The 14,501-nt window shown below is 40.3% G+C and overlaps 1 protein-coding gene across 2 annotated transcripts in view; it reads left to right on the forward strand.

Moving 5' to 3' along the window:
- The window catches only part of epha5 (EPH receptor A5), a 30,292-nt gene extending 23,867 nt beyond the window's left edge, over positions 1–6,425 (forward strand). The window contains exons 11-19 of one of the 2 annotated variants that reach the window (XM_085927099.1): positions 63–188; positions 265–450; positions 571–632; positions 1,792–1,859; positions 1,953–2,094; positions 2,879–3,028; positions 4,270–4,463; positions 5,550–5,714; positions 5,782–6,425. In XM_085927099.1, coding sequence (XP_085783225.1) covers positions 63–188; positions 265–450; positions 571–632; positions 1,792–1,859; positions 1,953–2,094; positions 2,879–3,028; positions 4,270–4,463; positions 5,550–5,714; positions 5,782–5,893 — 1,205 coding nt within the window. In that variant the 3' untranslated portion in view covers positions 5,894–6,425. Of the gene's footprint in view, positions 1–62; positions 189–264; positions 451–570; positions 633–1,791; positions 1,860–1,952; positions 2,095–2,495; positions 3,029–4,269; positions 4,464–5,549; positions 5,715–5,781 lie in introns of those variants that run through there. The other variant, XM_085927100.1, reaches the window with a different exon arrangement.
- Positions 6,426–14,501: the final 8,076 nt, after the last annotated feature.

A 14,501-nucleotide genomic window follows, 5' to 3' on the forward strand; every position in this document is an offset into this window, starting at 1 on the left:
CACTGAAAGACTTACCACCAATATAAAAAAAAAAAAAAAGTATGCTATTCGTGTGTCTGCAGTAAAGTTCCCGGGAGTGCGTACCTACATTGACCCCCTCACCTACGAAGACCCTAACCAGGCTGTGCATGAATTTGCCCAAGAGATTGACGTTTCATTCATCTCCATCGAAAGAATCATTGGCGCTGGTAAGGTTTTTTTTTTTTTTAGCTTGCTGTACCATTGAATAAGATATTTGCAGCTCTATGTGTGCGTTTGCCTCAGGGGAGTTTGGCGAGGTGTGTAGCGGGCCGCTAAGGTTGCCAGGGAAAAGAGAGATGCAGGTCGCCATCAAGACGTTGAAAGCGGGATACACGGAGCATCAGAGACGTGACTTCCTGTGGGAGGCGTCAATCATGGGCCAGTTTAATCATCCCAACATTATTCGTCTGGAGGGCGTGGTCACCAAGAGTCAGTGTCTTCTAATAATTAAAAAAATATAAATAACATAATTTGTATTTATATTTTATTTATTTATTTATTTATTTATTTATTTATTTATTTATTTATTTATTTAATTGTTCTTTTCAGGCAAACCAGTGATGATTATCACCGAATACATGGAGAATGGATCACTGGACACATTCCTTAAGGTAGGGGAAAAAAAAAATATTGCAAGATACAACTGACAATTAGATGATAAGAAACCAATTGAATAGTGGTAAATATGGCACTAACTATACACAATGGAGATGAATAATAATGAGCAAACCAGTAAGATTGCAGCGACGGACTGAAAGCTAATCAGTGAATGGATTATCGTCGCTAAAGTGTGTCCTTCTCTGGATGTAAAAATGAATAAATACATTTGGGTGATTTTGTTGAATGCTGCACCGCAGTTGTTGGCAAAGCGGATCAACGGGGAATGACAATACAGCCAATTAGCTTTTATGATTCCAGCTAAATGCCTCATTAAGTTCAGACATTCAAAGCCAAATGTAGCTACTTGCTGCAAACATACTTCACATGACTGGCACGACTGTGAACGGGAATCTCAATCGTTCTCGCTGCAAACCACTTTAAGCTTTTCATACTTTCCAAATGGCACCTTGTTCAAATAAAGCAGTTCAGGTTTGCTCCTCAAGTTCCTGTGGTTCATCTCAGCAATGTCAAAATGGTACTAAAAATGCTTCAGAATGTTGTGGTGCGGGAAGTGAGAGCAGGACGGTCCTGGGTGCCAAAAGGAGGGAGGGGGTCGAGCAGCAGGCAGAGCAGCTCGCAAAAGCCTGTCAAGTAATTACATGGATGGCTGCTGTACTGAGGACAGTATAAATGACACCGCCAAGTGTCTGGACGGGCTTCTGGATTAGTCGTTGCACCATTTTGACAATGCAGTAAGCGATGCTCGTACGTCGGGCTTAACATGGAATTGAATTTCTAAGTGGGACCTTACACTGTCGATACTTTGGTGGGCTATATAAATGGTGGAAAATCTGATTGAAAGCACAAAAGGAAAGTAGGTTCATGGTAACAGAAGGGGATGTACTGACACGAATACCCTGATGATCAATTTAGGGCTGTCACGATTGAATATTTTTAGAATGGATGATTCTTTCGATTAATCGATGAATCAGACAAAAATGATTTTGCATGAAAATGTATTGGAAAATCATTTTCCCCATTTACTGTTGAGAGGCTGACACTAAAAATGGCTCTCAATTTGATAACCGATTGCTTGTCGATTAATCAGTTCATTTTGACAGCCGCAACTCAATTCATACCAACATTTATTTTTTTTGTCTTCCACTCCAGAAAAATGACGGTCAGTTCACTGTTATCCAACTGGTTGGTATGCTACGTGGCATTGCATCCGGCATGAGGTACCCAACGCACACACACGATTTGATATCGACAGCAAATCTCCACGGCTCGCTTCTAAAAGCCAGTCGTCTCTTTCTGGCTAATGAATGCAGGTACTTGTCTGACATGGGTTACGTCCACCGCGATCTGGCAGCTCGAAACATCTTGGTCAACAGCAACCTTGTGTGCAAAGTGTCTGATTTTGGCCTGTCCCGTGTTCTGGAGGACGACCCTGAGGCTGCTTACACCACCCGGGTAAGGCGTTGCATTTTGATTTGGGAAGGCGCCTTGGCAGTTTGTTTTCATTTTCACATAAAAGAAATTGCTTGTCCCATACAGCCCAAGGTGACATTTAAAAGTTGACCAACTACTCTGTTTACAATAAATGGTAAATCACGTACAAATAATAGCATTGAAAGTCTGAAAGACGGATGATATTAAATGCTTTTTTTTTTTTTTAATCCACACTCCAAATGGCCACACGATAGTGGACATCTTTTTTTCCGAGTGACATCCTTTCAGATGAATCTCCAGCTTCCAGCCAATTAGTCGCGTCGGCCTCTCCGGCACTCAATTAGCGCCCGACATCCCGTCACTCACCTCTCTTCCTGCTCTCCACTCATTCTCACTCACTGGCACTTCCTCGACTCCGACAGAACGGCGAGAGGAACATCATCCACACCCTTCACATCATCAGACTCGGAGATATCCCGCTGCTGTGTTCATCAATGCCGCATCAAGCTAATTTCACTTCTCATCGACTGAAAGCACATTTGGCTCAGCAGTCATCCCGGGAAATATTCTATCTTAGCGATGAACGCTTTATAATGAAGTCACGTGTCTGCACACACACACACACACACACACACATACACACACAGCCTATGACTATTTATAAAAGAATATCAACCTTGTTATCTATATTGCAAAAATTAGGATTCATTAGCATGACGGTGGGTTGTCTCGTGTTTGAGTTCAGTTTAAAACCTTTGGAAATAAAAATGAAAAAAAAAAAAAATTCTTATATATTGTGTCACAGGGCGGGAAGATTCCAATTCGCTGGACAGCTCCCGAGGCCATCGCATTCCGGAAGTTCACCTCAGCCAGCGACGTATGGAGTTACGGCATCGTCATGTGGGAAGTGATGTCGTACGGCGAGCGTCCCTACTGGGAGATGTCCAATCAAGATGTAAGTTCTAGAACGTTTGTGTATTTTGACCTCACACAGATTTGTCCTCCCTAGTCATTTGCATGAAATATTGCTGATATTTTTAAAATGCCTTGTTGCCCGTCTTCTGTACCAAAAAATGAACGTGTTAGTGAAATGCACGCGTTTCCTTTCCAGAGACTGACTGAGGCTTCCTGTAATGTCACAAGCGATTGATGTCAATCTATTACTGCAAAGTGTTGACAATGAGAATGAATAGCTTTAATAGAAGATTAGATTTTCCAGTGTGTGTGGGGGGCGGGCGGTGAAGCGCGTGAACGAGCACAAAGTTGCAGAGCTAAGCAGAACCTCGTGGGAGGGAATGTCACACTTTTTTTTTTTTTTAACATTTACTCCGTTCAGCTTCCATTTTATTGTAGCCGTGAACACCATGTCGGAGCAAATGACATGACATTTTTAAGTAGCCGGCGACCTAAATCACTCGCGGGTGAGGAGCATGTCGGAGGATCTTAAAAGTACAACCCAGAAGTCCTCCAAGATTTCAACGGCGTGGAAGCAGACACACGTGCACACGCAACCCTGCGGTGACCTCCTCATCCGCCAGCCCCTCCCACCTCCTTTTTCTTTTGCTTATGAGGCCGTCTGTCTCCAAGAAGTGGCGAGAGGGGGAGTAAGGGAGGATGAAAGAAGGGAAGTCGAGGAGGACGTTTGATGTTTAATTGAAAGCGTTATGGCGGATTTTCTCCGATCCGCACAAGAAATTGCAGCTACTTTCTGAAAGCCTTCTCCTTGTGTTTCATTTTTTTTTTCCTGCACTCCATCGCGTTTTCTCTCATCCTGCCTTTTGTCTTTCATCTGCATTCTTTTATTATTATTTTTTTTTTTGCCAGTCAGCTTCGTGTGCCTCTTGGCGTGTTGGCCTTCTCACCGTACACTCCCACGCATGTGTGTTTAAATGCAATCTGTTTTTTTTTTTTATGACTGAACTTCAACATCCCAATTCCCTCCAGTCAGTCTTGAGTCGAGCAGAAGTAGACCAAGACCTCCTCCGGTTTTGATTCACAGCTCCATCTCGCACAAATGATTAAGTAACCGATACTAGATGATGCCTTCATGATGCTCATGAGATACAACATCACATTCAGCTAGCCAATAATTTCGGGTTTACCCTTTGGACTATTGTTGTCTATTTTAAGATGAAGGAATTGTCCTTAGGTGTTGGCCATCCTATCCTTCTCAACAACTCCCACCCAATTCTGCAGGTCATTAAGGCGGTAGAAGAGAGCTATCGGTTACCGGGTCCGATGGATTGCCCCGAGGCGCTCTACCACCTCATGATGGACTGCTGGCAGCGGGAACGAAGCAACCGGCCCAAGTTTGATGAGATCGTATGTCTACTCGACAAACTCATTCGCAACCCTTGCTCGCTGAAAAATCTGGTCAACTCTTCGCACAGGTGAGAATTACACACTTAGAATAAAAAAAAATTAAAAATTCCCGAATACATAATGTACGTTGAATCAGAAGGACACATTTAAATTAATCTGACTGAATTTGTATTTTTACTTAAAATTGAATTTCCTCTTTCGACGGTTTGGAGAAAATTCACCTTGGTGCCAAATTAGAATTTCTTCACCTACCATTGCTTTACATATTCCTTCTCTTGTGAATTAAACTCAGAGCTAAACTCATCATCATTCAGATTAAATGTAAATAGAGTCTGTTGAATTCTTATGTGGCGGCATAATTAAATCACTTTAGACAAAGACCGCAATCGCTTCGTGTTGTTGGAGGAAGAGGTGGGAAAAAACCCCCAAAGAGGCATAAATGAAATTGATTTTCTTAAGAATAAGCAATAGTTTCAATTGTTTGCCTTTCAAAGCATTCTAACATCCAATTAGTTAGTTTTACATTCGGGTATAATGACATTAACGTGTTGTAATGGAGACATTTTAAGTCCTCATTTTCTCGGTGGAGGCAATGAAACAACGGTTGATCATTTCTCGGCCTATTCTACAAAGATAAGTAAATTCCCGATGTAACAACCAAAGCAATAGCGCTCGACAGTTCAAAGGAGCTCGAGCAAGACCAGACCTTCCGCATAATGAAGCTCCTATTAGCTAGCAGCGGCGTAGAAAAACCTGTTTGCAACCTTCAACGTTTGTATTTCAAAGCTCGGCGCACTCGCTTTGTCGGCATGGAGAATAACCTGAATAATGTCTTCTTAGTAATGAGTGGACTATATTTTCAGTTTTGCATCACAATGCATTCAGAGAATAACGAAGGCAATATGTCCAAAAAAATTCTGTCACTCTAACAATCTTCAAATACACCGCCATTTTGTTCCCGGCAGTGTTTGCAATCTAATTACGATTGCCGTAAATTGGACATTTTCTGATTTCTCATTTTAAGTTTCTGAATTCCTTCTCGATCCAAGGGAGGAAATAATCAATATCATCTCAACCAGCCTTCCGCCTTGACAGCAGATTTTACTTTCCAAAAGGTCCAAATCACCGACTACATTAATGACTGATGTCTTCAGGGTGTCCAACCTGTTAGTGGAGCATGCCAGTGTTGACGTAGACTGCAACGTCTGGAGTAGAACAGTAGGCGAGTGGCTGGATTCCATCAAAATGGGTCGTTATACGGAACTCTTCATGGAAGGAGGATACTCGTCATTGGACACGGTCGCTCACATGACATCCGAGTAAGGCCACTTGGAATTTGAATTTGATGATATCCGACGGTGATCTTCATGTCTTCCTGTTTTTTAGGGACTTGCGGAGAGTTGGGGTGAACCTAGCAGGTCATCAGAAGAAAATTATCACTAGCATTCAGGAAATGAGAGTCCGTATGAACAGCTCCAATACCAGTGTTAACATCTGATGCATACTGGATGTGCACAATATACGTGGACCTAGTATGAAGAAGACTGCAGTTGGACCTAGAGCGGCTGAGCACTTTCTAAATGATAAGGAGCAGACTTTCTATGGACCAGTTTTTAGGGGTGTCACAGACCAAACTGAAGGGTGATGAGTGGTTTTACAACAAAGGGATCATGGTGGACTTGTTTGACTGAAGACTTTCCATCCAGAGGATTTCATTTGAGTGGTTCTCTGGGATTCCTTACATCCCAGCACTGCTTCGGTTCTCAAACACGGAGAACTACCAGCACTTTTCGGTGACATCACAAATACGTTAATTTATTCTTTTAGCTTGTCTCAGGTTTTCTGAGTCCAGCGGATCTGTATGTTTTGCTTTGTGTCTTCTGGAAAAGTGCATCGAGGCACCAACGGCTACCGTCTAGATGTGCTCCGGTTTTTGTTTGGCGGTCACAAGGATGCCATCAAACTCATTTCCATCAAACCTTAAAATGAATGGCAAGCATGTGTACTGACTGAAACCTGAAATGCAAAGGTATGAGCCTAAATTTCTCGGTTAGATTTTTGTTTTGATATTGGGTGAATGTAAAGTTCTTTAGATGCTCATCTGAACGGTTGTGTTATGTTCTGATCAGGAAATGACACGGGTAACCCACTCTCCTAAAGTTTGCTCGCAGATTGCATGAACATGTCAGCTCGCTTCATGTTGTCTTTCTTAGGACAAAAAAAATTGGAACTTGATTGATCAGCGGATTTACCATGTTGCTAAGGAAACAGTCAACAATCACTTAACCGAGGACCATGATGAGTCTTCAAATTAAGAATCACCCATATTTGAGATTCCAATGAAGCCTTCACGTCCACATTCAGGTACTGCAAAAAACCCTCAGCAAGTTTTTCTCCACCACAGTGCACCTCATTGAAACGGAACCACTGGCAAACGGAGGCAATATTGAATAAATCGATAATCACTTATTATTTATTTGTATTTATAGAAAATGCAAAAAAAAAAAAAAAATGTTAGTGTTTGCGTTTAATCTGTGAAGCTCTGCCTACATGTATTTCATGTATATAATGTATTATAAATATTTAAAGCAGGGAGCATTGTTCTTCAGTCTACCATGCAGGTGGTCAAGTTGCTATTGATCGAGCATTTCAGTACTTAATAAAGATGACATTTCTAGATCAGTATTCTTAAAAGATCAACCTGGACCACTCTAAATTAGGGACAGGAATAATTGACATTTGGATTTTTTTTCTAGAAATATTTTCAATATTTCCACCCATCCACTTAAGGGAACATGTGATGAACCATTATTAAAAAAATGTCCAAGACTTTTTTGGGTTTGAGAAGATTTTTTTTTTTTTTGCCCCCCTCAAAGAAAAAGCCTAACTCCGCCTGTGCCCCCAAGAGTCATTTCTAGCAGCCTATATACAAAAACAGTAAATATTTTTACTACACTATCCAATGTGCAGATAACTTGCCACATGAACCTCATCTTTTCCGATGACCGCTATTTTTTTTTCTTCAAAAGCTTATGAACGAGTATTAGGGCAAGATTGTTGTGTATTGTTAGAAGAGAATAACTCGAATAACAAATTGTCTAAAGTTTTATGATCGTCCTCTCAATGCAGTCTGATTCCGGTCCTAATATTCAAACATTATTCTCCATCCTCTTACTTTGTGTTTTTCTCTCTTCACCGTGGCCCTAACACTCCTTCATAGCTTGCGTGGTAATTCAGGAGATGGAACTGAATCGAGATTGTAAAAGTACTTTTATAGGAGATGGTTTAGTAGGGGGGGGGGGGACACTCAATGGACTGTTTGAAAAGCACACTGGAAGAATGTAAGATTTTTAAAAGGCTATTTCACTTTTTTTTTAAGAACACGTTTTGACTTTTAAATAAGACCCAGAGTCAAACCGAAGGCCTCTTCTGTGGTTAGGAGGAGTTATGGTGTTAAAACATTTTACTATCTTGTTTTATATAATAGGACAGTGGAATTGTTCCTTACATTAAAGTAGAGGGGAATAAATTCAGTAAATGCACAGAAACCGGTACAGAACGAAAACAGAACTTGGGAACAAATTAAGTTTGTGACTATTTGGATGGATGAACATTTGGCTGTCATGGGGGAAATTATAAATCGACTAACAAGTTGTTTTTAGCTATTTTTTAATGAGACGGGAGACTCCTGCAAGTGTCCTATTGAGCAGACTAATGCTTCCCTGAGGACTTGCTATAGTGTGCATGAATCTCAGCTAAGCGAAACTGACTGACAACACCCCAGCCAAAATAATCGCGCTCCATTTTGCCTGACTCTCTTCAAAACACAATTAGTCAATAATCAACTCCATTCAACCGACTTGAATGGTTAACATCGTTTATGGCCGACCGTATATACAGGCGGTATGAGCAATTATGCTGCCTGTATCTGCTTTACTGCTTCTTAAATTACTTTCATCAATCATTCCATAATTTTGAAATAATGTGTCAGATTTTGGGGATCACGCACAAATGTGGTGGTTATTGGCTTTTCGCAACCACCAAACTAATTATAACTAAAATCATATGCCCAGGGCATGAACAGTTGGAAAATTGTACACCCTTCTAAGTGCCTCGTATCTTTTTAGCACCGTCGTTTCCTCCCCTGCCAAAATACTTCGTCTTGATTGTGCCCCGACGTTTTATTCACTTTTGCCAGGCAATAAGAAGAATGTCAGACAATGTGTATGTTGGAACTAATTTCATTTGCACTTTATGACAAATCTGTCAACCTTCTTTTTAATTCCCCGCTGCAAAGTTATTGGAAGTTATGTTTATATTCGGCTTGAGCACAAGAATTGGGTCATAATTTTGAAGCATTCCCAATGATGACGAGCACCATTTTTTTTTTTTGTGTGGCACAAATGTGATCATGGCTCGAACAAATGCATGACGGTGACTTGATGTTCACGCAATGTTGTGAACGTTATTGGAGGGTGTTTTAGGCATTCCAGCAATTCCACTTCGAAGTGGTCTTACGTTAACAGCTCGTATTAATCTGCATAGCTTTTAAAATCAATCATTAACGCATGTCATTGCTATTTACCGCCATAAAATAGTTTCATTTTTCCAGCAAAGACTTACCGATGTCTTGTTTCTCTGCGATGCCGCGAAACTGGAATGACTGAATTTTATGAGGAATTTCCAAACATTTATTAACTGCCATACACATGTAGAAATATGTGAACCAATTTCTAATAACATTATACGAAAACTAGCTTTGAATTCTTTTGATGTCATTTGACAAAAGACTAGCTTTTCGCTCGCGGAGATTTGCGGAAGGCAAGTCAAGAATAATGATCGACAATTGTAAAAAGAAATATCGTATTTTTCAGACTATAAAGGCCCGTTTATGGAAATTTCTATGGATAAGGTGCATTGTTGATCTTTGAGAAAATTATCTTAAGTGTGCCTTATAGTCCCAAAAATACGATATACCGCAATAAGTTCCATTGTTATGATCATCGTTCTCCTCTTTTTACCGATGATGACACCTTTTTTTGTGCCGTTTAAAAACAACAAGAACAAAAAGAAGACAGAAGAAAAAGCCAAACACTCAAAGGTTTTACCACCTGTCCCTTGGTTTGCCGACTTACAAAGACAAAGCGTTAGCATGAAACTCGACTTACGGGTCTCGGGTAATCTTTGAGTCGATGATTTATCTCCCGCTATTTCCAGACGTGGTGATCAGGTTTTGCTGAAAACAAAAAATTGTATTGTAAGCGCACACATTTTCTTTTCAACAACTGAATGAGAGTTTTGGATTCATTGAAAGCACAGTGAAACATACTTAGTAACTGTTGTGCTATTAGTTTGTCTTTGAGACCGTCATGTATTATGTTTGTGTTGCTGTTTTTGTAGTGTGTTCTCAAATGCTCTATTTTTTCAATAAAATTGGACAAAAATACGTGCGTCCGTTTCTGGAATGGTTCTGGATCAGCTTCATAATCTGGTGGAGGTAGACTTATTTAATTTGTCTGTCTACAAATCAGAACAGTAGGACGAACACGTCCCAAAAAAAAAATGGATGAATTGATGTTTTGAGGGTAAATAAACTTGACTTCATAGATTAAGCAATCGTATCCACAGCTCGACCAGAAACAATTTCCTTTCACAAGAAACAATTTCCTTTCGCGAGCCAAATCCAAGAGTAATATGTCGAATATTATGTTACAACTGCACCTTGTCTTGCAGGGGAAGAAAATTTACGCAGAAAAATTGTTGCCTTGCAGGCTACGTAATAAAGACGATGACCAGGAAGCGATTCGACTGCGTTTGTTGAGGCGATCAAAGACAGAATTGGGTATTTGAAATGTCACTCAAAATGGCACCTGATGAAGAATTTATAGAAATGCCGTGCAGGTAATTGTGTAATCAGAGTTGTCTGCGGATGTCAAGGGTGTAATTTGTCAAAGGTTGACTAAAATTGAAAATGAAAATTACAACTACTGTTTTTTTTTTTAATAACAGAAGTGGAACTTCACTGGAAGAAAAGAATAACAGCCACAGAAAATAATTTGTGAAGTCTGAGGAGTCCTTGGAGTCTCATTCAAAAGTTTAATTCTCAATATTTGAACAAATCAAAGATGGAATAGCTCGGCAGAATCGATTGTGACTGACTCGGCCGGCTTTTCGAGCCGTTCCATTTTGTTGAGTGCCTTAAGCTAACTTCCGTTGTGAATTGCGCTATATAAATAAAAGTGACTTGACTTGACAATGCATTAGCGGCTAAGAGTAATACTCCGTAATAAAACCGAAGAGGCTTTTATAGTGTCGTTCCAAAAGCTATGATGCAAGCCCAAGCAACAAGAGTGACATGCGCTGTTGATGTCAGCAGCTCCCCTCTGCCTCTCGGTCTCCGTGAAAGCAAACAGTATCTTTTTATTTGCATTCATCTGATTTAAATCCTGTCGATAATACGAACCCTCGGATGAACTACATTCATCCTCGTCTTCCAGACAGCTTCATACCGCTTTGACTCCATATTGGATTCTGTCAAGTGTGGCCTATTGTTTGCCATCTTTGTTCCTACCCGTCCCGCTACCGTCAAGACGGTCTGTCTAAAATCAGGTGTCCCATGGTACGATAAAGTAATTTTCTCTTGAAGACATGCCACCGGTCGAAATATCCCTTGGGTCATTTCAAAATCATTGCCGAGAGTCCTCGGTAATCATGATGAATGACCTTCAGTAGAACCTTAGCTGTCACTTGAGATGCACTTGAGAGGAATTGATGATCGTCTTTCTGTGTTGTCATGTATTATCTTAGCTTGGATATTTTACTGTATAATTTCTAGTTTCCATTGACCCAAATTACGTCCATACGTGCAAAATACTCACTCCCCCCCCCCCCCCCCCCCCTCATGGTCTGCTCTCCTAATTCCCCAAATGCAATTTGTGTAGCTGTTAGCTCAAGGTGGACACGAGCAGATAAAGATGATCTAAGTGTAACGCCAATGCTTTGACATGAAACTCTGGTCTGACCCCCCTCCAGCAAATAAGCCGCTGGTAAATAGCCTTATCCATTCTGCTAGTGATCCGACAAGCCTGCCATGAGAGGGCCGTGTGATGTCAAGTGGCTGGCTGGCAAGGACACACACATTCTCACACACACACATACACACACACACGTCACTTGCAGGTCTTTGTGTAGCGTTGGAGATAAGTCAACGCACACACACAGACACGAAGCAACCACCCCCCACCTTTCTCTCTTGCCTGTCGCCTTCATACAAAGGTAGCCAGAGGGAGGTATTTGTCATTTGCCCAGATGTTTTTTTTCCAAGGTCCTTTATCCCGAGCAGTCAATCATACACGCGCTGAATTGTCCCTAATGTGATGTCCTTTCGGACCAACGGGCTATGTCTGTTTGAGATACGAGCGATTCCACGCGTGTATGAGTGTTGAAGGTCGGTCAAGGTGAGATGGAGGAAAAAATTGGAGACACGGGGAGGATACAAATATATATTAATGGCTGTAATATGAACGCCGTTGCTCTTGGGTAATACGGTCTGATGAATGCGAGCGCAGACTTGCACGGTTTGTCACCGGCTGGATGTTCTTTGTTCTTGGCCATGCTGGTTCCTAATGAGTGGAGTCCAAACCAGGTGATGAAATCTTGCGTAATGGCTTCATAATAATGTCTGTGCTGGCATGCATGTGTGGAGATGCTTGACACAATTGGAAAGCAATGCTGAGTAGATTGGAGATTTAAACGCTGTATATTTCTTTCATTTTAGATTTTTTTAAATATTATGCTGATTTATGATATTATTTTAGATTGTTTTATATTTACATTTTTTAATTTATATTTATGATCTCATTTTATATAATTTTTTAATATTACGCACTGATTCACTATTTTATTTTATATTTTTTACTAAATAATACCCTAAAGACATAAATTAGCCAAGAGACAAAGAATCATGACATTACTGGTGCTCACAAAATGAACAAAAGCTACGCATGAAGGTGTTTTGCAGACTTTCCTGCCAGTTTGAGATTGTAGGTCGCGCACGGCACATTTGGAGCTTGGCGGAGCTTTCAGCCGTGTACTTTAATAAAGACTTGCTGCCTGTGCACCGATTCGTCTCTTTTAATAATTGTTTTGGGGATTCCGTACGGTAACCTCTGTAATGTGTTCTAGGAGAATTATTAGAGAATTTGTAGTGTCGGGGATAAAAGCTTCATCATAAAGATAAATCATAAATATGCACGTAACGATTTTATAAAGGGCAACAGGAACTGTGGCTTATTAGGTGTTTTTATCTCTTGTTTAATTTTTGGAGCGCTTCCAATTGTTTGTGGTTAGTGTGGGTATGATTTAACTTCCTTCAGCCATTACTATCGCTGTAGGTCACTTCGATGATTGCATCTGACGTGGAATCGATTTCCACTCAATGCACTTTTCTCAATCACCTTGTAATTGACTTGTGAGCAGCCTCGGGTGTAGCCCACCTATTGCCCGACGTCCGTTGGGATGGGGGTCTAGCTCCTCAGTCAACCCGAACAGGGAGCCAGATAAGTGGAATATAAAACGGACGGATGGATTTTTACTAGCTTCACTTATTGAGGTTCATCCATTGTAAAAGCGACAACCAGCTCAACTGACTCTACTCCAAGTGAGTGAGATGCTAGATAAAAGGTCATTTCCCTATATATTCATTTCCATATACATTTTGACATACATATATATGTGTATATATGTATATATATAATATAAAGAATATAATTGTTATTTTATTTTATTATTTTAATCATTTATAATAATAATAATTTTAATATCAATATTTTACTATTATTTTCTTTTATTATTTATATAATTTTATGATATAATTTTCCTATGAGCATTTAAAGCATCAGGACTACATTCTATGCAAATTTCCGAGATTAGATCCTCACTCCACCAAAGTGGACACTCCTTATCACGCCTCATCTGCTTCTGAGATTTCTGTCAATTAAGAAGGAAAGCACATTGTACCCTGCAGTTTGAATTTGTAATCACACGCTTGCCTCCAGTGCTACGGAATAGACGTTCCCCAGATAGCTCAGGAGCGTGATCACACCCTTCATGTAAAGGTGAACAGTAGCGTAGATTTACTTCTAGAGATGTGTCAACATCCAAGGCCTTGAGGTATCACCTTGAATATATATATATATTTTTTTTACGACCTCAGCGACCTCGACAGCATATGTCTCCTTTTGTCTGTTTTCTCTATAAAGGTGGAATTGAAAACATCATCGTCAGAATTCCAAAATACTTTGAATTACATCCATCTTTTTTTTTTCAACAAATTTTCACTGAGGCCAGCAGATAAGTGTCTCTCCTTATAAATGTTGCCATGTATAAATTGTACGGCAAGAATGTCTTTTTGAGTGTGAAACATCTCATTTGTCTTAATATCGAATCCTTGCTATGAAGACACGCTAATGACGGTAATGCATCATCTGGATTGAAAAGGGAACATCCATTTTAAAAAGGGGGATGCCTTTCTGTGAAAAAAAACAAAACACATTCGCCCTTGATTAAAGACATTTTCAACTCTTCCCGATTGACCCATTTGCTTTAAAAAGTGAAATGGTTGAAACGAGCATACCTCATGCCGCCTCGCCGTGTGTGTAATCACTCATTATTAAGTCATGTTTTGAAAATGACTATTGATTTTACCCCACAGCAAGATCAAGCTCCCGAGGGACACCAGAAAATATGCGCATGTTATGTTCCCCTTCGGGACTTTCCCTGTAGACAATCAGTGGCACTTTTTTTTTTGTTTTCTGTGATGAATTCACTCGGCTGTGCTCTGATCCTCCCGTGCGCTTTCCCCCGAGTGAACTCCGTGAGAGTTTTTATTTTCTTATATTTGCTGATCGTCACAGTAGACGTATCACTTGCTTCTCTGGAATGAATGGATTTGTCTGAATGGTTGAGGAATGAATAAGAGTGGAAGAGCAGACGTCTCATGTATCTCTCTTTTTTTTTTTTTAGAATTGTCTGAAAGAAGCTCTTGACCTTTTGACCTCATTTGTAGGATTTCAATTTGCAGGATCGCATTTCACAGCTATTAGACG

This window comes from Syngnathus leptorhynchus, chromosome 12 (assembly GCF_054491065.1).
Source record: "Syngnathus leptorhynchus isolate UIUO chromosome 12, UIUO_Slep, whole genome shotgun sequence".
Classification (NCBI taxonomy): Eukaryota; Metazoa; Chordata; class Actinopteri; order Syngnathiformes; family Syngnathidae; genus Syngnathus; species Syngnathus leptorhynchus.